Below are 23,815 nucleotides of genomic sequence, written 5' to 3'. Positions count from 1 at the left end.
GACACTCCACTTATTTACTTAATAACGTAATAGTGTATCATTTTATAAGCTAGAATTGCAACTTATTATTAAGAATTTGTTAGGAATATCAATTGCAATTCCTCTGATACTATGCGATATGAATTTTCAACTTCTTCCGGTTTATTTGTATTACGTTACCTTATTTATGAGACAGAGTAGATAGTCCTTTGAAAATACTCGAAATCAGGGAACAGGGGAAGGGTGTGTGACTACGCGCTCATTATTTTGATAAAAAGACGACCAAACGAACTTCCCAACCCCCTACAACTGTAACTATTTACAAATAAAATTAATAAACCTATTGATGTGAATTGTGACATTCCATTCACTCATTGATTGCAGTTTGTGTGTCAACACGCGTGTGTGCGTGCTTTGCATTAATTGGGTCAAAGCTTAGAGGGTTTAGTCCAGTTGCCTTCCAAATGTTGTACCTAGTGTAAAGCAAGTATGGAAAAAGCAGTCTAGTTATGTTTAATAAGGTCCAGTTTTGTAAAAGTTATACTGGCTGTAGTAGAAAATTTTAAAAACTTACCATAAATAACGAACAATATAACAAGTTACTTTTTACATTGATTAATGGAGTTAGTTATGGTCATGTAATTCGGGTTAAAGATATTTTTATATTTTTATATTTTTTATCCTCGTTATTTACCAAAAATTACTCTTTTGGCAATACCCTAATGCCTTCTTCAATCCGGCGGCTCCTCATGAAGACTAGCTTTCCTGCACGTGCACCACTCAATCCTTATATTATTTTTACTATGCATGCATATGTAGAAGCCTTCGTGTGATATTAGCCACATAAATTTAAAGGAGCACAATTCGAACCGTAACCCATTAACACTTTCGCCTGCCGCGCGCGCATGCCCGGCGCCTATAAAGCGAGCTTAATGGTAATGGCCGATAATCATTGGAATTGGACCGCGCCGAATCTTGGCTCTTCTGCGGGAGAAAGGGTCGTTATAAGTTATAACACACGTTAGCAGTTCTACAGTCACGTAAATAATGTACAGTACACTTTATATCAACCGCTTGTTTCGGGGATGTCACGGCGGCGCCTTCTTTGTCGAGGTCTGCTGCGAGATCGGGCTTTGTTTGGTGGGATTCAGTCCATACTTTCTTTACTCATAAGTCAACTTAATCTGAAGCCTAGAACTTTACTTGTAAGCTTTGATTACAGTCTGAAACAGGTGATACTGAATAAAAGCTGGCAAAATACCATCTTTAGGATTTTCATGGTGAGGTAAATGGTTGTCGTTTCTGTGACATGTGCCTATTGCCATCTATTGCTAGGTAGTTATAGTATGAAGTATGAACACTGCTCAAGTTTGTGGAATTGTAGATTCGGCGCGACGTCAATATCGCAAGAAACACCTAGATCGAAAAAGAAAAAGAAGATTCTTAGGTCGAAAAAGTCTTACGTAGTTTTTTTATTAACAGAACTAAGTAGCAAAGACACATATCACCAGTGGTCTCTCACAGAATTGATTTCTAACTTTTTATATAATTGGGTAACTTGACTAACTTGTACCTTAAATGCCATGGAGTACATAGCTAAATAATCACAATTACGGGTTTCGGTAAAGCACCACCGAACGCTGTAATAACAGAAGATTAGGTAACGACCTAATTCTAGCATTATAGACAAACTTAAGGGAAATTAACTTTCTTGATCTTATATTTGCCATGGTTAAGTCTCCTGGATCACACTTGGATAGGACATTGGTTTAATTGCACCAAGAAAGCATTAATTTTATAACTGTGTAACTGTTATCTCCTGGCTTACGGAACAGCAGTAAAAGAAGTTGATTGGCTCATAAAATACATTTGTATAACTAGAGAGCCAATGGTAATCTATCTGAAAAGACGATTGAAGTGAACCTTAAAAAAGTCTAACCTCACTTTTTGCATTTCAGCGTCTGCAGAAGCTCTAGACAGAGCCAGATTAGCGCGAGAAAGACGCGAAGCGGAACAAAGAAAGCGGCTTGATGAGCTGCGAGCACACGCAGCGGCCGCGCAAGCGCAGCGGGAAAAGAGGGACGAAGAGCGACGGAAGAGGCAGGCCGAGCAGAGAGCGAGGGATGACGACAGGAGGGTGCAGGTAAGAGATAATATATTATAAATCAATGAATTAGGATTGCATAGATTGTTTGGAATTCTGAAAGATGTTTTGAGACAGGGCATGCTGTACGTAGGTACAGCATGTATGACTGTAGAGTCATACAGTGTGTACACTGACGTGTCAACCCTCAAACTCACTCTTCCTTCTATAGCCGACTGTCAAACAGTGATAAACTTTATTGAAACAAATTTTCGTACAAGGGAGTTTTCAGAAAAGTGTGTTAAGTGTTTAAAAACCTAAATAAGTGTGAAAGAACCTAAAAAAATGTTCAGACTAGACAAGAACTTACGCATCGTGGCTCGTATAAATAGATGGATTAGGTGCTAAGGAAATTCCATCGAAGTAGCTGCAGCAACTGCTTGCAAAATCAATTAACACGTCTCGATTATGTTACGTACATCGTTTAGTGGGCTTATGATTATGCAATTCCTATTTTAGACGGGGATACTTTTGTAAATATTATATTATATTTTTATTGTGTCAGTAGCACAATGAAATTATATTACCCAAGAGCAATGAAATGAAAATGGGTGCGTTTTTTTTTAACAATCGTTCTTATGTTTATAGTATTTAAAAACCATAATATTATTAGATACATAGCTTTAAGATACAGTCCAAAGATTCAATTTGTAGTATTCATACTATTGTCACTGTGACAAGGTACGAAATGGGTCACAAATTAAATCTTTTGACTGTAAATGCTTTTTTAAATTCTTTGATACATATAGTATTTTTCAAATGAAGAGTTTATCTGTACTTCGGATCGAATACCCTTAAGTCGTTCTGGTTAAACTGTGTCAAAGTCACATAAGTTGCAAAATGTATGTAAACTTGCATTTACATTGTCATCATCTAAAGGTATATAAAAGTCGCTTTAGATGCAAAACAATCACATAAATAATTTTCGCATATATTTTCTTTTAAAACATTCCGACGTGTAAAATGCCAGCACAAGGTAATTGCACGCTGTTTTGCTTCGTGACGTCACGGCCTTGCTCTGGTATGAGATGATGTCATCTCAGTTCTCACTTGTTTAGCCATTTAGATTTATCTTAGGCTTATGGCAGTGCATAGTTTGCATTCCTGTAGATTGTCTTGCATTCTTGCAAGAATTGTATCGCGTCAATCGTATCTAGTTATGCAGTCTTTATAAGCTGTGTTGGAATACATTAAGGGTTGGTAAATGAATGAAGTTTGTACTTAACTAATTAATTTCCTTGAAGCGACACTAGGTTATACTGGTTCGGTCTTAAAAAATATTTTGGCAATACATATATTAAAATTGTTTTCCTCAAAATATCTCTACAAAAAAACATACATTTCACTAATCAAAACAAAATGAATGCGGTCAAATTGCGTATGTCCTTGTTTCAGGAATGGAATTCGCATTTTTTTTACTTTTGCTCTACGAAGAACAATATTAAAACCAGATTTCAGTTAATAATATTCTAGTAATGCTTAATAGTATTTATTCTAGTATACAGCCTGCTCTTGGGAGAAAAGGATTTTACTTTATACAATATTAAAAAGGCGAAATGACAGTAGTAAGAGGTATTTAGCACTTGTCAGGTGACCAGGTCAACGTTACGTAACGAGTTTATTGTCAATTATGGCTCGAGGCTAGCTCCAAGTAGGTATCTGTACGGAGTAGTATCAGTAGTGTGCACGACTAATACGATCATTCGTGGATATACCACCTATCAAGCCGGTCCTTTGATAATAGTTATCGTCGATTCGTGAATAACTTTGGCACAAATAGAAGTAGATTGATTATTATATCAAATTAAACAAATCTACATTAACCTCTATGTATTGAGTGAATGACGATACGAATAAGTAAAACATTCTGCACTTTATACACCAAAAGCATAAACAAAAATAATGGTTTTAGCAACAAATATGGAATACCTATCTATTAAAAATCAAATATCTATTCTAAAATAAGTAGTAAAAATATGACTTCATTTTGAGTAGGTTGGTATGTAAAAAGGAAATTAGAATACAAGAGCATCAAAATATTAATTTTCATCAAACAGCTTGAGATTTCTGCATATTGGGACTATGTTTTTACAGTTGAAGCCGCCCGGTTGAATTTTAGGTATTCATAGGTAGGTTACAGTATGATGATTTACGTGTTTGTTCTCATTGACACTAATTACAACGTACGAATGCGGTCAAGATCGCCAATAACCATACGTAGAAAAGCGGTATGTTTATCTTTTAAGTATTTTTTTAAAAATCTCACAGCAATCCAACTTCATGGCATCACACATCAAATCTTCTAAGCAATTTCATCAAGCTTCCTGTAAATGAAATTAAATACCAAACCCACTCATATGTTAATGGCCCATACGGAAATAATCCCAAGCCGTTCTGTTGTAGTGCATCAAAAACATTTAATTTTAAACCCGCACTGCGTCAAGGAGTCGTGACAAAAATACACTTCCTTCAGGATCACGTACCAATCAAACTTTGCCGTTGACAAACTTACAGACATCAGTAACTTCCCGAGTAACCCCTGTTTGTCGATTCCTGGATTAAGTTGGCGTCATTAGTTTACCCACGTTAGCTTTTCCATTGATGAAATTAAGTTCTCATTTGATTTGTTAGAGGCTAGTGAAGAGTTAACTGAATTATATATGTTGGTGTTTGCGGACGCATTCTAGAATATGGGCGTTTTTTCAATCAGCGTCCGCAATCGAGCGAGTGATAGTTACTGAATCATTTTGAAAGTGTTCGGTTCTGTTTCTGTATCTGTGACGATTCTGATGGGTTTGGAATGTGATTGCGTGTTTGTAATAAATATTATATTCAGTATAAAGTGAAATTAGAGAAATGTCGAGGTTTCCACTTGACTACACCGAGGCGTTAAAGAGGGTATGTGCTCCTCAAGTGTCTTATTTAACAAGCTTATGCATGAAGTAAACTTAGCTGTGCCTTGGCACGTAAAAACTAAATGAAAAAGATAAAATCTATCTTTATCTGAAATTTTATCTTGTATTGGTATACTTACTTTGCTAATGAATAATGCGTTTTACAATAAATATCTATTAATGTGAAGTTAAACTTAAAAACAGTCGCGATTTAGATATTATTTATTTTGTATCGTGGTATATCATTAAGTGTATTTCATAATGCCACATATACGTGTGAACAAATATAGTATTTGTAAATATTTTTCCTACTCCTCTACTGTTATCTGTCATTTATGCATTCATTAACACGAATATAAGAACATACATAAAAGATTTCAAGAAAAGTCTATATTGTCTATTCCTCATAAAAGCTCTTGTGCTTTTATAAGCTATAATGTTACTGCGATTAATGGCTACCAACCTAACAAAACCAAAACGAATACAGTTTTAAACTAAGTGCATTGATGCCAACTTACAAAATATTCATTTGGTTGCATAGTAAAAATAATTACGTCATAAGTCAGAAACACGCATGTGACACCCGTAATATAGCAACACCCATAGACTACGAAGACCGCTTAGCGTTGCTTGTTAGTCTCCGTAGGCTACGGTGGCCAAAATTGAGAAAAAACTGTCCAAAAAATTAATTTAGCAAGTAGCAAGTACCAGGGCCTCATGAGTTACGAGGAGGTGTCGCCGACCGGCCGGCCGCGGCCCGGGGCGGGCCGGGCGCGTAACAAGGTATGCTCGCGCGTCTTGGCTATATACTTTTGCTGTAATTTGTTTACCTAAATTAAGATTTATTTTTGTTGACTCGTAGGAAAAATATTGTATGCAACGTTGTATAAGTAGGTCAAAAAATTCTCGTGGCGTATTCCTTTACAATGTTCGCCTACGCCTTCGGCTCCGGCTCACATTGTAACTCACGCCACTCGCCTTTTTTGACCCTTCTTATACAACTGATGCATAAAATACTATAATAAGTATTTTAGAAAATAAACCGTTGAATAATCGGCTAGGCTAGCTATTACGTGTCCTCATGATTATTTTGGCCTCTCTCAAATCTGGGGCTAAATTATACACATCATAATGTCAACTATATGATATAGTTAGCAACCCCCTGTCAGGTAGGCTCAGCCTGTGACTTTAAAGAGCGTGTTTACTAAAAATAGTACAGTTTTATTGTAAACAAACTTAAAGTCAACTGGGATCATAGAAGGCGTTCCGACTAATCGTATTCGAGATATACCTATACGAAATAGACGCAATAAAACCATAGTTGCATTTATTCTGGTTGACCTTACATTTGTAGGAAATCATTCTTATTATTTTTAATAAGACAGCTTAATATTCGACTTTCAAGTTAAGTATAGTATTTCAGAAATGATTTTTACGCCTAATACCCTAATCTGTTAAACAACAGTTATTTGTTTTAAAAGGGGGGCAAAGTTGTTGATACCCGAGCAAGCGAATGAGTCCAAAATTGAACCACGAGCGCAGCGAGTTCGACAAGTGGAATCTTGAGCGTTGCGAGGGTTTTAAGGCGCAAGTGTTAAACAATCTTTGCCTCCGTGTGAAACACAATTTTTTTCACCACGCCAATGCGAGGAAAATACTAAAATTAGTAACTATGAAATAACAAAAAAATCAAACCAAATCAAATCCAAATGAACGTAATATAAAAATATTACACATTGCACATTATTATTAAAATTGATTTTAAGAATTTTTTATTGAATTCCATTTTTGAATGGTTGACAATTATTTTAAAACAAAAAACAGTCATTTGCTGCAATTTATCACGATAGAGTGGACATTGAAAGAAAACCGAATAGCTGTTTCAGGGATCGGAAACCGGTATTTTTTGTATGGGAACGAAAACGGTATTTTTTCGTTCTTTGTCAATTATTTCATTCCTAATTGGGCAATCTAATAATACGAAGTCGTTATCTAAAAACACAACTGAGTCCTACATTTTAAGTATAAAATAAACCGAAATATATGGTTATTTCGATGTTTTTGCAAAAAACCGGTTCCGATCCCTGAGCTGTTTTAACATTGCACCGCAATTGAGGACAAAAAAAAATGGCTGGCCTCGCTCCGTACGCGAACACCAGCAGTGATCAAACCGATCAAGGTGCGCATAGCAAGAAATCCTCTCCGAAAACAGAAGTAGATGACTTTGCAGATGGGTGTCAGTAGAAAAACCGTGAAAAAGGTTTTAAACGAAGATCTTAGTCTACGAGCATACATAAAAAAGAGTGGGCACTTACTTAATTCCCGTCTAAAAACAATAAGGCTTAAAAGATCCTAGAAGTTGTTAAAGCGGTACGCGAAAAATCGATACCGTGATATCCTCTTTACAGACGAAAAGATTTTTGATATTGAAGAGAAGTACAATAAACAGAATGATAGAGTGTACGCTAGGTGCTCTGAAGAAGCAGGAAAAAGAGTTCCGCGGGTGCAAGATGAGCATCATCCATCATCAGTGATGGTCTGGTTGGGTGTATCTCATTACGGGCCAACTGAGGTTCATTTTTGCGAAAAAGGGGTCAAAATCAGTGCGTAAGTGTACCAAGAGACGGTTTTGGATAAGCTTGTCAAAGATCTGCCCAACAAGCTATTTTCAGGACAATTTTGTGTTCCAGCAATATTCTGCGCCAACACCCAAAGCCAAGACCACTCAAGCCTGCTTTGACCGTCAAAAAATCAACTTTATAAGACACTTAGATTGGCCTTCCTCCAGTCCGGACTTTAATTCTTTGGACTATAAAATTTGGCAGGTCTTAAAGAGGCAGGTCTGTGCTAAACCCCATAAAAATTTGGAGAGCATAAAAGTCATCTTTAAGAAAAGCAGTCGCTGAAATAAACATGAAAATGGTGCGTGCTGACGACTGGCCGCGCCGATTAAGGGCCTGTATTAAAAACAAGGGAGGTCATTTTGAATAATTTTAATTCTTTATTAAATGTACTTTTAATTGGTATATAATTTATTAAAAACTGATTGGAACTTTTGTTTTTATCATTATTTTCATTTGTGACAGAACTTTGGGAGCGACTTGGTAGATGATTGTCCATTATTTTCGCTTCTCCTTTTTGATTTCCCATTTGCACAACCAATATTTATTTGCAAATAAAGTATCAGTGCTTAAGTAGCATTAGTCTAAAAATAGACTAAATGGAGTATCTAGACTGGCGTGAAAACGTCCGTTAGTGAAAGCGCGCTCTTGACATTGACACCATTACAGATTTGGGTTGGACCGACCGGTCTAGAAAATCAATGAGTCTTTAGTTGCATATTTGAGAATTTTTTAAGTTTAATTATGTATCAATCAATATAATTTATGTTATTTTTCTTATGGTTTGCTAAAGACAGTAAGCAACAGTTAATTTTGAACGCCTAGAATAAACTATACAGTAAAGCCTACTGAAGTAAAAAAAATACATCCGAATTTTCGAACTTTCAATGTGAGTCAGTGGACTGCAATACGTTATTATTTAGAGATAATTAACAATTAATACAAAGAAAGTTAAATAACTAATTTAGCTTTGCTAGATTTGCCTCATCATGTTCCCGCTCTAAATAACAACAAACCAATAATTTTACTTTTTTAGCATCTCTTTTAAAGAAAATGTAACATTTAGAAAATCAGCAATTGTAATGCAAAGCACATCGCGAATAAACAGCAATTAAAGGACGTTGGCCAAATTTTCCTCTAAGATATATACATAAAACAAAAACTGCTTTGTTTTTTCTTCCATTGTTTCGAACTGTTTTTGAAAGGGACATTTTCGCTCGCAGCTGATGACCTCGACTACTAACCTTAAAGAACTTCATAAATAGCATTATTGTTTAAGCTACAAACAGAAAGATTAAAAAACTATTCGCGCAGGCAGCTTTCTCGCACAAAGGCTTGCCATCTCGATACTGCGCGGGAATGCTGCCTGCGTGATGGGCACCCTGCCAAGAGGCCAGGGTTTGTTTTAGGTATTTTTATTTTTTCTAGGTAGGTTTAGTTTTTGTAGTTTTATAAGTAGTCATAATTTCATTTTATTCAATTAATGTATCCTCTTCAATAATTTATTTTTTAATAATGTAATGTAGTTCCTTAAATGCTTGCCAATTAGTACATTTTAGAATACCCAACATGAATGGCTGATAAATATAATATTTAATTCGGAAAGCTGAATGGAACCTTCATAAAAAGTTTATTAAACTTATCAAGATAAAACCTAATCAGCGCAAAAGGAGTGGTCCAAAAGTTGATTGTCACGAATTAAGCATTCTAACTAACATAAAGTAAATTAAAAATTCCCATCAAAATAAACCAAATTAATGTAATGTTTTAACGAATGTCACAAGTCCTAAAAGTACCTGTATTTCATAAATCTTCCACGCATGATTTGTTAAACATGGTGCATAGCAAATCTCGTGATTAGTAGCCCGCCATGTCACCAAATTCGCTAAAAACCTCTCCGTTTTGTGTAATGATCGTTCACCGGTCCTAATCCCGCCAGTTTATTCCCCTCTTCATCTCAATTGTTTATCAAATGTGGTCGTAACTATTGGTACACGCTGCGGGCGCTGCCAACGATCGATTTGGTACCGCTGACGTAACAACTATCTTGTATCTTCACTCTTGCACTAGTATCCATTTTATGTTTTGTTCAATTTGTAAAAAAACTATTGCGGGCTTACAGTTGACCCCAAAACGCTCACAAGATAATTCCCATATAAACGAAGCGCTGGTGGCCTAGCGGTAAGAGCAATCCGGAGGTCGCGAGTTCAAACCCCGGCTCCTGCCAATGAATTTTTCGGAACTTATGTACGAAAGATCATTTGATATTTACTAGTCGCTTTTCGGTGAACGAAAACATCGTGAGGAAACCGGGATTAATCCCAATAAGGCCTGGTATACGTTCTGGGTTGGACGGTAAGATGGCAGTCGCTTTCGTAAAAACTAGTGCCTACACCAATTCTTGGAATTAGTTGCCAAACGGACTCTAGGCTCCCATGAGCCGTGGCAAAATGCCGGGACAACGCGAGGAAGATGATGAATAAATAAAAAATAATAAATAAAATTCAACCCGAACCGAACCCGCTAACCGAACCGAATGGATACCGCAGATTAGCCGGGGCAGAGGCAGACCAAAAAAGAGATGGCGGGATGACCTCGACGCTTTTTGCAGAGACTGGCGGGAACATACTTCAAACCGTGATGAGTGGCGGAAAAAAGGGGAGGCCTTTGCCCAGCAGTGGGACACAAGATAGGCTATTATAAAAAAAAAAAAAAATTAAATTACGCCAGGTTAGATACAGTTCAATAAATATTTATGTATGTACCTGAAGTTGTATGTACCTACTTGTTTGTGTCAGCGGTGTAGGTACTTACAATTGATTTGTCTGTAATACATTAGTATTACGTACTTAATTAATTACTTACTTATAAAAACCCTCTGGCAGGCTTTGCGCTGAAAGTTTCATTGTTGCCATGTTTTTTAGTTCACTCTCGGAGGTTTAAAAAACGCAATCTCACCTAAGGAGCCAGACAATCAATATTTGTTCACGAATTATTGTTGTTTATATTTTAGTGTACTATTGTGTACTTGTTACTGTAGTATGTTACTGTTCAGAATTGATATTAAAGACTCGTAAATATAATCTAACGTAGCAATGGTTTCTATACAATGTTATGAACACCTAAATAAGGAACAATAATTACCACATCTATCGAATAGCTTTTGTCCGCAACTTTGTCTGTATGGCATGATGATGATGATTGATAATAAGTTTTTGGCCAAAATTTGTTTTTTGGTACAAGTTTTTCTCGTTGACTGTACTTTTCTTACCATAGGCAAATAATACTCATCGAGTCAATTCTAAAAACCCAAAACACAGATATGTTGCGTTGTTTCATCACAGAGTTTATGGCCACCTCCTGTCTCCACCAGATCAGCTTGATGGTACCATAATGTTGCATTGTCACCCGACTAATATATGTATGAAAATTTTAGCTCAATCGGAAATTGGGAAGTGGGTCAAATTGAGCTTCCAAGATTTGACCCACACTAACTAACAAACTTACATACTAACATGGCAAGTTTAATAAAAGCTCTTAAAAACTATCCTATGTCCTTCCCCGAGCCTTAAACTACCTCTGTACCAAATTTCATCTAAATGGGTTCAGCGGTTTAAGCGTGAAGAGGTAACAGACAGAAAGGCAGAATTACTACCTATCGCATTTATATGTACCTATTACTTACTAGCGTCTAATCTGCGTGGAAGATGATAATGATTTAGAAAAACTATCTGTGTCTTTTCTCGAGCCTCAAATTATCGCCCTGCGAAAAATGTATCTAAGCCGGTTTAGCGGTTTAAGCAGGAAGAGTTGACAGACAGACAGATTTACTCTCCCATTTATAATATTAGTAGGGATTTTTACTTTATATGACTGTTTGGTTTGGTTGTTAGTCAGGAAAAAACGAGATCATGACGACTATCATGACTTTCATTCCGTACCTATGCATGAAGGAACTAAAGCGATTAGAACCCGCTTTGTATTTGAAGGAGCCATTACCATTAGTCTTCTACATAAATATATGTATTATGAACTCGATTCTGACTGTGGGCTTCCGTAATGCTAAAATGTGCAGAAGTATAGTTACCTACCAAAATGCTTACATTTCATTCAGAATTGTAAATCAATAGGATATATTTTTGAACGTAACAAACATCACATTTACGTGAAGCAAATATTGTGAACGTATATAAGAATAAGGTAAGCGGTTACGATAGAATGTATATTATCACAAATAAAAGAAGGTAAAAATAATATCATACGATACGATACACCACTTCACTTTACGTTACATAGGCTTAGCCCATGACGGATTATCGTTCTGAACGCTCTCTACAAGCTTCGGCATACGGGTTAAACTCTTAAGTGGATTTGAATAAGAAAGTACAATTTTCACGGATGTACCAAAGTGCAAGGCCGTGAATTTCGTTTTACTATCTTATAATAATATTTGAGATAACCATACCTATTCTAATAGGTACCAATAATAGGTACCAAAAATATAATGTTTGGTTTACCGATGGTTTATAGACCGGGCATCAATTCATGGTCAATTTTTTTTTGTAAATACACAGTATTGAATTATTTTTAACTATATGTACTTGCATTGTAACTTTTCAGACCAGTAATAAATATACGTTGTTTATTATTACGTATAAGTAGTTGCATTACAATATGTGACCTAATAATTTACTTACTTACATAATGTAGGTACTCAACCAACCAGATGTTTTCATTTTTAATCAGAACGGGATTTCCTCGCCACCTCAACTTATTCTTGATGGCAATGAGTCTTAGCATCAGTTTCATTGAATTATCAACTTATTATCATTTCCTTAACTGATAGCGAATTATAATCGCAGTTATAATCATTTATTTTTATAAGATGACGCGAAATACTCGCTTTTGTTAGTTAATGTCAGTTTATATGGAACGATGCCAAAACAAGTGCACTTTTGTCCCTGTGCGGTAATTATTGCTTATTAATCTTATTATCTTAATTGTGTGGTCATAAAAATGTGGTGATTAGTTAGGATAATTATGTTCTTTTAAATATGTTACTTACCGTAATTACTTAGTGACCATATTGTTCATGTGTTGTCTCAGGTGCTAAAATATGTAGGTAATTGTGAGATTCACCGCCCGATTCGATCTTTCATAATATCTTATGTTTGAGGTATTCCTCAAACATTTGCTAAAGATACGATATGGATTAGATAAATCAGTGTCAAAAGTGCCGTTTCTTCATATAAAAATGTCACTTTTGACATATCCAATCCATATCGTCTCTTGAGGAAATTTTGACGTATATTAAAGTTTGAATCGGGCCGTTATTCTACATTGTGGACAAATTAGGTAGGTATTTATGTGTTTTTGGTGCAGTGTTAATCTCATAATGACAATCCAATAATGATATTGTACAAATCGGTATTGTTTTACCATGTAATGTAATTGCTAATAGATCATGAAATGTAGGGTAGATACTATACGGTTTTAATATCAAATATACAATTTATAGCTTGTAGTCATTCGCACTGTATTCCCCAACAATCGATTTCGGTCTCCGCAACTTCTGTCTGTCTGTCCGTCTGTTACTTCTTCACGCTTGAACAGATGAACCAATTTAGGAAAAAATTGAGTCCCAGGGAAGGATAGGCTCGATTTCATCCCGTAAACCATCTCTAAAAGGGGTGAAAAAGGGGGTGTAATTTATGTATATCCCTACAGAATTATTAGTAGGCGCAGCCCACGTCGCGGGCAGTGGCTAGTAATAGCATAAGAAAGTAACTCTGACTGTCTCTATCTGCCACTTCTTCACACTTAAACAGCTGAACGGATTTAGATGGAAGTACGTATGGACATAGTTTGAAGCCCGCGGGCAGTAGCTGGTATAGAATAAAGCTTCTCAAGTTTTATACAAAATTAAACAAACAGTATGGTTTTTATACGTCTCACACTAGCTTAAATAAAACAGATTATAGTCCGTAGGTACATTGAACGTCTAGCCGTCGCCTTAAATCACATCGTATCCGTATTGATTGGTCGTTATTGTAGTTCCTAATGACTAATTTTTAATGGAATAACCTTTTAGCGTTAAACTTATATATAGCTATAATGTTAAAACTGCTTATCTTATCGTAGCTTAAGGCTTGAGGTATCTTCTCAATATTATGTATACAAAAAACTTTTTAAGAACTTATTGTATGTAACCAATGTAATAATGTATAGTTTGACACTCATTCCATTTTAACTGCAACTGCCTACATACGTGGCGTCTATCGATTCCACGGCGCACCACTTGTGCTGCCGCATTCGGCCGGTCAGCATTCTCGGAATTTACATTCGAAACCCTCCGAACGGATTGGTAGCGTGCTGACTTCGCGGTCCCCCCCATGAAGGATGGTTATGCAGTCAGTTTGTTGATGTGCTTAAATTTAATTCTAGGCCCAATATAGTTGAATAGATCAACGCATATAACTGATTAATAATTAAACCGGGTAACTTGATATTGCCATAGATGGACCATAGAGGAATAAGTAAGCTTAAAGTTCTCACACTATACATAGATTAAAACCCATTTACTATATTAGTTCATTATGATACAAGTGTGCTAAGTTGGTCATTACACACGAGGCGATATTGTGCGTGCGAGCTGTAAGCGAGCGCGCAATAAGAAAGCCGATGCGGGTAATGACCAATGCACACGCGTTTCATACGACGTTTTTCAACACACTTGCGAAGAAAAAACAAAACTTATAAATTAGATTTTTCTTGTCAAAACAAAAAAAGTACAATTTTCAAAATGGTGGCTTACAATTTTAACATGGAATAATTACACCCAAGCGTGCTGGGCGTGTAGGCACTTATTCGCCAGTTCATTGAAGTAAGCTACCAACACGTTTTCCAAGAAAGACTGGGCGTTTTAGCTTATTTTCCATTGAATAAAAGTTTCATATGCCACCACTTATTTTTCATCCGATTTTGATGGTAAAAGGCTATCGTTATCGGCTCTTGTCTCTATTGGTATTACTGGTAGCGTCAATTTTATGTGTTCTTCATTTTCAATGCTTGAAAATGACATTTTTGTAAATATATAAACTAACATGCAAAACTATTCCAGTTTTATGACAAACACGGAAAATGGCTGGCGCGTTATTTTTTTTTTTACGCACGTTTCCAATGCGCGCGCAAGGCAAAGGCGCGAACGAAATCGACAAACAGCCAATAAAAAAATGTTAAAAAACTAATATTTTCGTATTTCTATTCGACGGATGGAGATTAAATCGATAAAATGTTATGTTTATTCATTAATGTAATTTACGAGATCATTTAATCTATAAAAAAATTGTTTGGTGTGATAAATCCTCTTTAACTAATATTTGAATCCTAATAGTTGGTTTAAAAAAAATGTAATACTTTGAGAAGGCTCCGTTTCCATGCATATTATTAGCAATCAGTTACCTTCTTGACTTAGTCGAATAATATAATGAAAAGGCACGAGTGTTATAATATACAAAAAAAGCACGCGTGTTAATATCTAGGATTATGAGCCAAAAATCGGTGGAACAAAAACGTCGTTTTGAGCAAGTGTGTTGAAAAATAAGTTTTAAACGAGCTTTGCGAAAATCTATTTGTAATAAGATTCAAGCTTAATACCTATGTTAAATTTTTAAGCGAGTTTAAATAGCGAGTTTATATGTTTTACCGTACCTCCCATACAACTTATTATTTAATAGTAAGGAAAGACATGTATGAACTCAACACGTAAATAATGTAGCACGTAATTAAATCAAACACACATCAAATGAGATAAGAATACGCCTGTTCTGCGAGATAAAGTAAAAACAGGACTATTTTTCGATATTTATTTTCCCAATTGCATGACTGTAGTTACAATTAATCAGACCAACACATTATGTTCTTAACAGGTAGAAGAACGCAAACGAGCGATATGGGAGGCTTCAGTATCGCGACGCGAAGCGTTGTTGCAACGCGAGCGCGAGCGCACGGAGCGTCTAGAGCGCGCGCGCGCCGCTCGCTCGTCGCCCCGCTCCGCGTTCGCCTTCGGATCGTCCACCCCCCGCCTCCTCGAGCCGCTTGACTCGGCGGGATTCTTCTGGGCCGCGCGCAGGTATGCTCGGCGAACGGTTGCTGTAATGTTTTAGGACTTATAGGGTCATTGTTCAGCGAAAAGAAGCCGAATGTCAGTCACATACTTTTTCTAATATATATTACTACAATAAAGTGGGAAATTCTGAGACGAACTTTCGTACTAAATGGAACTTCTGATTCTCATTGCATTAATTTACTCTTTAATGTCCATTGTCGTTATTCATTTGAGAGATGAGATAAATTTCTCTTAATTTTTAACGAATAATAAAAGTAATGAACGAATAATAAAGATCATTAGGTGTTTAGTTACGGAAAAAGTAACCATCATCATGTCATGTCATGGTGCGGCCAGACATGCAGGAATTCGGCGAATATTCGTGATAGCATCTCTTTCAATTTTACTTGGATAGCGAGAGACGCCATCACGAATATTCGCCGAATTCCTATATGTGAGGACGCATCCTTACATACATAAGATAAACCCGTTTTTAATAGTTCCCTTTTAGCATTTTAAAGAGATTAAAAAAGTTTGTTAGTTTATTAGCTAGAATTTGGTTTGTTTTTTTTAGATTTATTCAAAAGCTGTATGAATGTTTCATTTTAGCCTTTATGCATATAATTTTTTGAAGCCAATTTTAAAGTTATTGATATTTGTGTATCTGGTCCGCACTTATACTATACAGTCGCTTCTAGGTGCACTGCATAGATATCAATACAAATTGAGGAAAGGATTTGTAAATTTGACGAGGTCTCATAATAAATGGTAATTCATTCTGCCTGATGTAAAAGTTTTTGACGTACTATTCATACATCTTTTGATTGAGTTATGTGTTTTTTATTCTACCATTGCTTATTTCTTGGGTTATATTTCTATATAATTTCTTTTTTGGTGACGGTTTTATCCGACTGTCATTCTGTGCACCCAGTGATAACAGGACGACTCCAGAAAAGCGATTTTATGTGTCACCGTTTAATTTCTCACTAATGTTTTTTTTTTTTGTGTTTCCCCACTCCAGTACCAACCCCATTGATCAGATGAACTTTTTTGAGTCACTGTAAGCAGTTTTTTTTTGTTTTTCGACACGTGTTTAGAGAATAATTAACACTAATTTAGTTTGATTTTGGTTCCTAACTGTACTAATTATTTGTTTTGTGTACGTTTGAAGATTGTGTGTAAATGATTCAAGTATCTTAATCCTTCATTTAGAAAGTAAACGGTAGACGTAGGAGTGCATGGTTCGATACTGCATGTCACAGACGGATATGCATTTCAAAAATAGTATTTTAAATAAGTAGATTTTGTACTTCCACGACCACATATTTAAGAAATCGAGACTGACCACATGTAAAGCATGTGTTCTATTTACGTTTCTGATATCACAAAGCTCAAACAAATAATCGCACGCATACAAGTCCCGTTTTCTTAAGTAAAATGTAGTCGATACTTTCACTATTATAACCGCATATGACTAACCAGCATTGCATTCATTTGCATCAGAAGTATTTTACTCGTGTAACTTTGTAGATTCTTGTTTTTACTTTACTGACATAGTTTTTCTGAACGTAAAATGTATCTAGTAACTGTTGATCTAACCTAAATTTTACTTTTTTGGCAATTTTCTAACAAGTCGGTCATCTGCATATACACGTTGCTCACGGTGAACCCAAAAGATTTTAACCACGTATTTCTGAGGCCAAAAGAAGGAAAAAAATTTATATATATGAGTTTCAGTAAATTTCGCCAAAAAATTTATTTTTGGGTTTTTTATTTATTTTTTTATTTTGAACGTATTTGTACATAAAAAGTTAATGTTATGGTAAAACTAGCACTGAAAATATGTTTTTACGTTTTTTTTTTGTAAAAACTAGTTCTTGCAAAGGTTACTTGTCACTTTTTGACATCTATCAATAAGGATATTTAGACTACGCCCCATAATGGCATCATCGCGATCAAAAAGGCGTTTTGCACTAAGTTACGATAAGAAGATGTTTTTATTTACATTTGTATTAACTCTGAAACTAGGCGAAATCCAGAAAAGTTTATATGACATTTTAGTCTCTAAATGTGATCAGTAATACACTGTCAAAATCTTTCGGTTTCCTCATGTAGCACCGTGTATATACATACTCTGAGCTGATCTTTATTGAATTATTATTTGAATATGCAGATTGCACTAATGAGATAATTATTGTTAACTATTTAGTATTTTACAACGTTTCAATAATATATGTATACACATATAAGTATGCGACTCAGCTTCCCGCAAAAAATACTTGTGTTAATTCTATTTCAGTTATAACAATTTACATGTTTATTAACGGCAGTTATCTTATAAACTTCAATATTATATTTGAGTTACATATACTTCGTATTTAAGATAAATATCGCATGATTTATGCACACTGCCTAGGTAACAAATGTACTCAGATAAGTAAAATACGATACACAAATATATCTAATCAATATCAATGCGTCGTAGGTATTACACACTTTTAGAGAGAGCGCGAACCTCTCTTTGGTATTCGATCAGAATATTATTTTATGTTTATAAATGCGCTCTTTCTTCTAACAACAACATGTAAAATTAACTGAATCATTATTATTGGGCAAATCTTTTATATTTTATAGACTGTGCACAGTCATAATGGTTGGAGCATTCAAACTAATACTTATAAAACAAAATATGAAAGGAAAGTAGGTATTTGGTCGCAAATTGAATTGTAAGGAGAACGTCTACTCCGATCAACTGACTTGAAATTCTTACATTGGAGTTAATGTATATGTTTTGGTGAGCAGACGGTAAAGTTCACTATACTTTGACCGTGCGCATTGTATGACGCATGTCGTGTGGTATTAACCTTCCAAAGGTCATAATTTCTTAAAGATTCTAAAGGCATTAATGATTATGACATTGAAATCGCTTACAACGGTGTATTTAATTATTTAAAAAATCTTTTTTTTAATTCCTACACGCTTTTTTGCCGACTGTACGCCCGTAAAGTAATAATAGACATATCAAAACAAATCATTTTGAGCCCAAACTCCTGGGGTTTTACTATTAGTATAGTAATCCATCAGTGTACGTAATTGTACCAAATGATTGACTGTACCTACATAATTTAGAATTAATAATTAGATACAAGTGAAATTTATATAAGCGTGTAAACAAATCTAGTAAATCTAACAACGCTATCATAAATACCTTACTATCATATTAAATATAGGCCTAAGTCTGAACACCAATACCTATAAGCTTGTCGTAATCATAGGGAAATAAGTAAGCATAGAGTGCTCACTCCATACATCAGTTGTGTTACCAAAACGCTTATTATTTTCGTAGTCGACATCTAGCGTCGAGTAGCGGATTTATCAGTAGGTACTGCTGCTTGACAATAGATGTCGCGACGAACGAAAAGTCTAATGCTCAACCATTTTCAGGTAATATTATAGCTAGATTAACCGGAATTCTATTTTCAACTCCTTCTGCTTGTAATATTAGTTGTAAATTGTTGAGCAATACACTTTTCGTTAGTCGCGACACCCGTGGCATCTAGTGTCAAGTATCGGTATTGATAAATCCGCTACTCTACGCTAAATGTCGACTACAAAAATAATAAGCGTTTTAGTAACAAAACTGATGTATGGAGTGAGCACTCTACGCTTACTCACTGAAAGTAAAACGTATTTGTAACTGTAAAACTGTACTCATTACAATAAATATTCCATTAAATCAATGCCTTACGGATGTAGGCAAGTTTATAGCTAGGTTTAATATATTCGCATCCTGCAAGGACCCGACAGATGACATAATTGCCATGGTCCGGCGACCCCGTGACGTCAGCTCCTATTGTCTCAGTCTCATTGTTTCAAAACGGCGACCTTAGCGCGTCAGATTTGACAATGGTGAAATTTTTATGTAACTTGATTGTGGTATATTGCTGTTTTGGTAGTTCCTGTTTTATTTAAAAGGTTTGTTTTTTAATATGACAACAATGGTCAATAGAGATAAATACCGAAAAATTGCTGTCTAAGAGTTAATACGATTACATTGAGTTCCAGCTTATACATTTAAATAATAAATGAATGTTACACTCTTGGGTAGCAACATTCGGTTGATAAATGATCACCTATGTTAGAAGGGACTACTTGACCAAAATGTTAGTGTTACTCGCATTTGTTGTACAAAAATCAATATGGCATGGCAAAACGCCCATATCTATCAATGAAGCCACGTAACAGCCCCTGCTGATGAATGTTTAATGTTCAATACTACCTTGGAATAAATAATTAGGCGAAAAAAAAAAATTTTTTTTTGTGAAAATCAGTACATTTAAAATGGTATGAAACTAGAAACTTAATGGTGACGGTAAAAATCGGTGTTTCTTTTTGTTTAGGGTAAAAATGTGTGGTTGTCTAATTAACAGTGTTTTGATATTTGTTTGTTTTGGCATAGGAATAAACTAACGTTCCTCGTTTAGAATGCTTGTACTCGTACATATTTAGTGGTCTATTAATTATACTATAAGCGCGCAAATGAATTTAAAACTATAATGATATCATAATGAATTAGGTAGAATTGATTAATAGCGTATAATATAGGTACTGTAGCTATGTTGAAGTTGAAGTTCAGAAGCTTGACAGCTTTTGATGTCGTTGATAAGAAGTGAATTGTGCATATGATCCTTAAGAACGTGATAAGAATACCACTTTTTTAGATAATACGGTTGCCAAAAACTTAATTAGCAATCTTGAGAATTTTCTCTAGGGACTAAAATGATTCAAATCCTTTCAAATTTATTGACTTCCGCTCGATAGAAAAATAAATACGAACATTACAATTTATACACAAAAGTTAAAAATATGTAAATTTTATTTTTGTGGGAACTCAGCGATTACGAGCACACACATCCATCTCGTTCATGCTTACGCTCAGTGAGAGTGAGAGAAGAACACGAACTTACGGAGCCTTAAGGAAATGTTTACATTTACTACCTACTGTGAATAGTTTAGATATAGTTTACTTTAGATATAGTTTTCAATTATTCTTTTAGGTATGGGTTAACTGGAAGAGATCCCTCTTAGGGATAAGTTCGCTTTTGTACTACCCAATTATTTTCCATCTGATAAAATATTTGTTTTTCTCGTACAATAAAGTGTTTACTTACTTACTTAGTTTCAAACTGGGATAGTAGCTCTAAAATACAACCTATACAGCAATTAATAGCATTGCACGAATAATCCAACTTTAGTACTTTTTCTAACATGTGTAGCTTAAAACTAACCATATCATTTTATTTTTTTTGAACGTCATCTGCTTCAAAGTAGTCACGATTTGTCATGGAGACAACTCCGCTGGCAGCAATAGAAAATCGAGCTACCTATATTCCTTCAACGGTGATTTATATTCTGCATTTGGCTGGCAAATCACTTGGTCTTATTTGCCTAAATAGTTAAGTTAGCTATATATGTAATATTATTCATAACTTTCATAAGCGCTTGTTGCTAGGGCTACATGAATAAAGTATATTTGAACTTTGAACTTTAGCAATTTTTCTTTCTAGTGCTTACAGAAAAGACACAGACAAATAATCTTATTTGCGCAAATACGAACAAGTAATTGACTTTTGACGCTCAAAAAGCATCCGGTTTCTCAACCGCATAAATGTTAAATTATCTTAGCATGTTTGTCGAAAAATAAATAGCGAAGTAGTTCTAAAGTATTTCTTTGTATGCATTTCAGGGCGGCATCAACAACAAATGTGATGTTCGCGTCTGCGCCGCTCACGAGGCGCGCGTCCGCGCTGCATCTCGACTCAGACAATGATAACAAAGGTAACTGCAAGCTCTACAGTTATAATGTAAGTCAAATTGACTGCAAGGCTCTCTTGGTGGTAACCTACAGTTCCGACTGTTAAACCCTAGTTTGCAGTAGGGCTCGCGGTCGTGTCCGTGATTCGTGAACCCGTAGCCGTGCGCCCGGTTTCGTGTTTCACGGCAACGGTTTTATGGTCCGTTCCGCACGTGACATTCGGCTACGTGAAATTAGGGTACGTGAATCCGTGTAAATCCGTGTAGGCGTGATCACGGCTTCACGTATCTTAAGAACACGCCGGTTCGGTCCGCCCGCGACGTTGAGTGAAGATACGATGCGGTCTCTAAGAGCTACGAATAAAAATGTATCGTGAGTTTTTTATTCATAGCTCTAATTCCGTTTCACTACTTTTGAATTAAAATTTATTTCCAATAGTAAGGCCTTTTAAATATTAATGAGTAATAAATGAAAAGAACCAAACATTGATTACAATGAATAGCTACTTTAATAAACGGGTTGCTAAAATACGACAAATAATACGACAGGAAAACTCATTATTTGTGCGATCATTGCACAAGGTACATAAAGCTGTATCTCCGACTCTGGTGGCATATCTCCACACCCAACTTCTCTTCATTGTTAATAGTTTAAATACACCATTAGAGTAACACTAATCATACACTAATAATAACAAAAAAAAATTACGACACAACAACAAAAATAACTTTAAATTCACGGCTAAATTAAAACTTGAAGACCAACTGTGATGTCAGGAGTAACTAATGACAATGAATGTGAGTTCAAAATTCTAAACTGCCCCCTCCAGATTAAATAAAAAATACCACGAATTTGTAAAAAAAAACATCGCGGTCACTTCTTTCAACTTCACGAACAAAAGGTAAAGCCCACAGCTACTTATGTATGAATGTTTGTTTCATTTTAATAAGTCGCTCGCAAATCTTATTATCTTTGTCTGCACGTGCAACTTGCACTTATTATCTACAAAAAAAAACCGGTATGTTGGCTTAGCTTGTTAGTCATACAATAAAACACTCTAACAATAATATGTCATTATTACCTTCAATCTAGAAACAAAACAGTACTCTTTAATGTGCCGAAAGTCCGAAACTGATAAGTACTGCAGCTGCGTACTTCTTTTTCCGTGGCCCCGTACATGTGTTTTTGTTGAATTTGTTTACCTGTATTATCTTTATCATACCTACCAAAGATTTGCAGAAATTTACCCTTTTGTTTCTTTGGATTAGGATTGCCTTGTTTATATTTAGGCTACGTTATATTCTTTGATAGTAGCCTTGATTTAATAATGACAACCAGTAGCACAGCGTTGCTTAAGTTCATAATTTTATAATGATACTTACACCGGAGTTTTACACCTTATACCTTACCTTACCTTAGTGCAACGAGCAGGTCACTAGTTTTGACTAAAATCAATAGCTGGTTATACAAAAAACAGAATAACCCCATAAATTATTTAGATATAACCATTATATTCAAATCGATGCAAAAATACAATTTAAGTTTAATTCACACGTAAATGTTTGTCCGATGAACGTCCCGTATTCAATATACTAAGTGGTAACTCAATTCAATAATACCTAGTCCTTATTTATTTTTCTCCCGGGCGTGTGGAACCTACTAGACGTGCGATAAGTACCTATCCAACGGAACCGAGCCCGAAGCTCCGCACACGAACGCAGGTACGGGCTACGTATCATGGCGTGTCACGGTCACGGCGTGTCACGTGAATCCGGACGCGAACGCAGGTACGAGGTACGTACCTTGCCGTGTTCGTGAAATTCGTGATCTTAGTACCGCCGGGCTTAAGAACCCGTAGCTACGGATCGGCGTGTATCACGGATATCAGGAGCCCTAGTTTGCAGGACTGACAAAAAGTGTGACGCCGAAATGTACCTACTCGGAGAAATGTGGGAGATACAATTTGATTAATTTGAACTTACCCATTTTTGCATGCATCCCTGTAACTTATAGCTTAGCAGTGTGGCCATATAGTTGAGTGTACACACTCAAAAAACTGTGATTATTACTTGTACCTTTATTAAATTGCACTTTTACTTTTAAATTAAAAATAAACAGTGTCAACGCTGCACCGCTTCCAACGTCGATTTTACATCTTGATAATAAAATATACTTCGACCGTGTAATAAAATGGAACGTGTGTACACAAAACTTGAACTTTCAGCATTAATTATGAAAAATGTGTCGTATACATAT

At 35.6% G+C, this 23,815-nt stretch overlaps 1 protein-coding gene and 1 long non-coding RNA gene across 2 annotated transcripts in view; both read left to right on the top strand.

Annotated features, from left to right (window-relative positions):
- Nucleotides 1–23,815, top strand: part of LOC133530336 (calponin homology domain-containing protein DDB_G0272472) — a 61,900-nt gene that overhangs the window by 14,777 nt on the left and 23,308 nt on the right. The window contains exons 2-5 of the mRNA XM_061868248.1: nt 1,938–2,122; nt 15,566–15,768; nt 16,766–16,804; nt 21,491–21,582. Of these exons, the coding sequence (XP_061724232.1) occupies nt 1,938–2,122; nt 15,566–15,768; nt 16,766–16,804; nt 21,491–21,582 (519 nt within the window). The remainder of the gene's footprint in view (nt 1–1,937; nt 2,123–15,565; nt 15,769–16,765; nt 16,805–21,490; nt 21,583–23,815) is intronic.
- LOC133534445 (uncharacterized) lies at nt 6,765–8,066 on the top strand. Its single transcript, XR_009802032.1, has 2 exons — nt 6,765–7,195; nt 7,235–8,066. It is a non-coding gene; the product is annotated as an uncharacterized LOC133534445 (long non-coding RNA).

The sequence above is a fragment of the Cydia pomonella genome, chromosome 2 (assembly GCF_033807575.1).
Source record: "Cydia pomonella isolate Wapato2018A chromosome 2, ilCydPomo1, whole genome shotgun sequence".
Classification (NCBI taxonomy): Eukaryota; Metazoa; Arthropoda; class Insecta; order Lepidoptera; family Tortricidae; genus Cydia; species Cydia pomonella.
The sequence above is the reverse complement of the archived record's forward strand: the minus strand, read 5'-3'. Positions and strand labels throughout refer to the sequence as shown.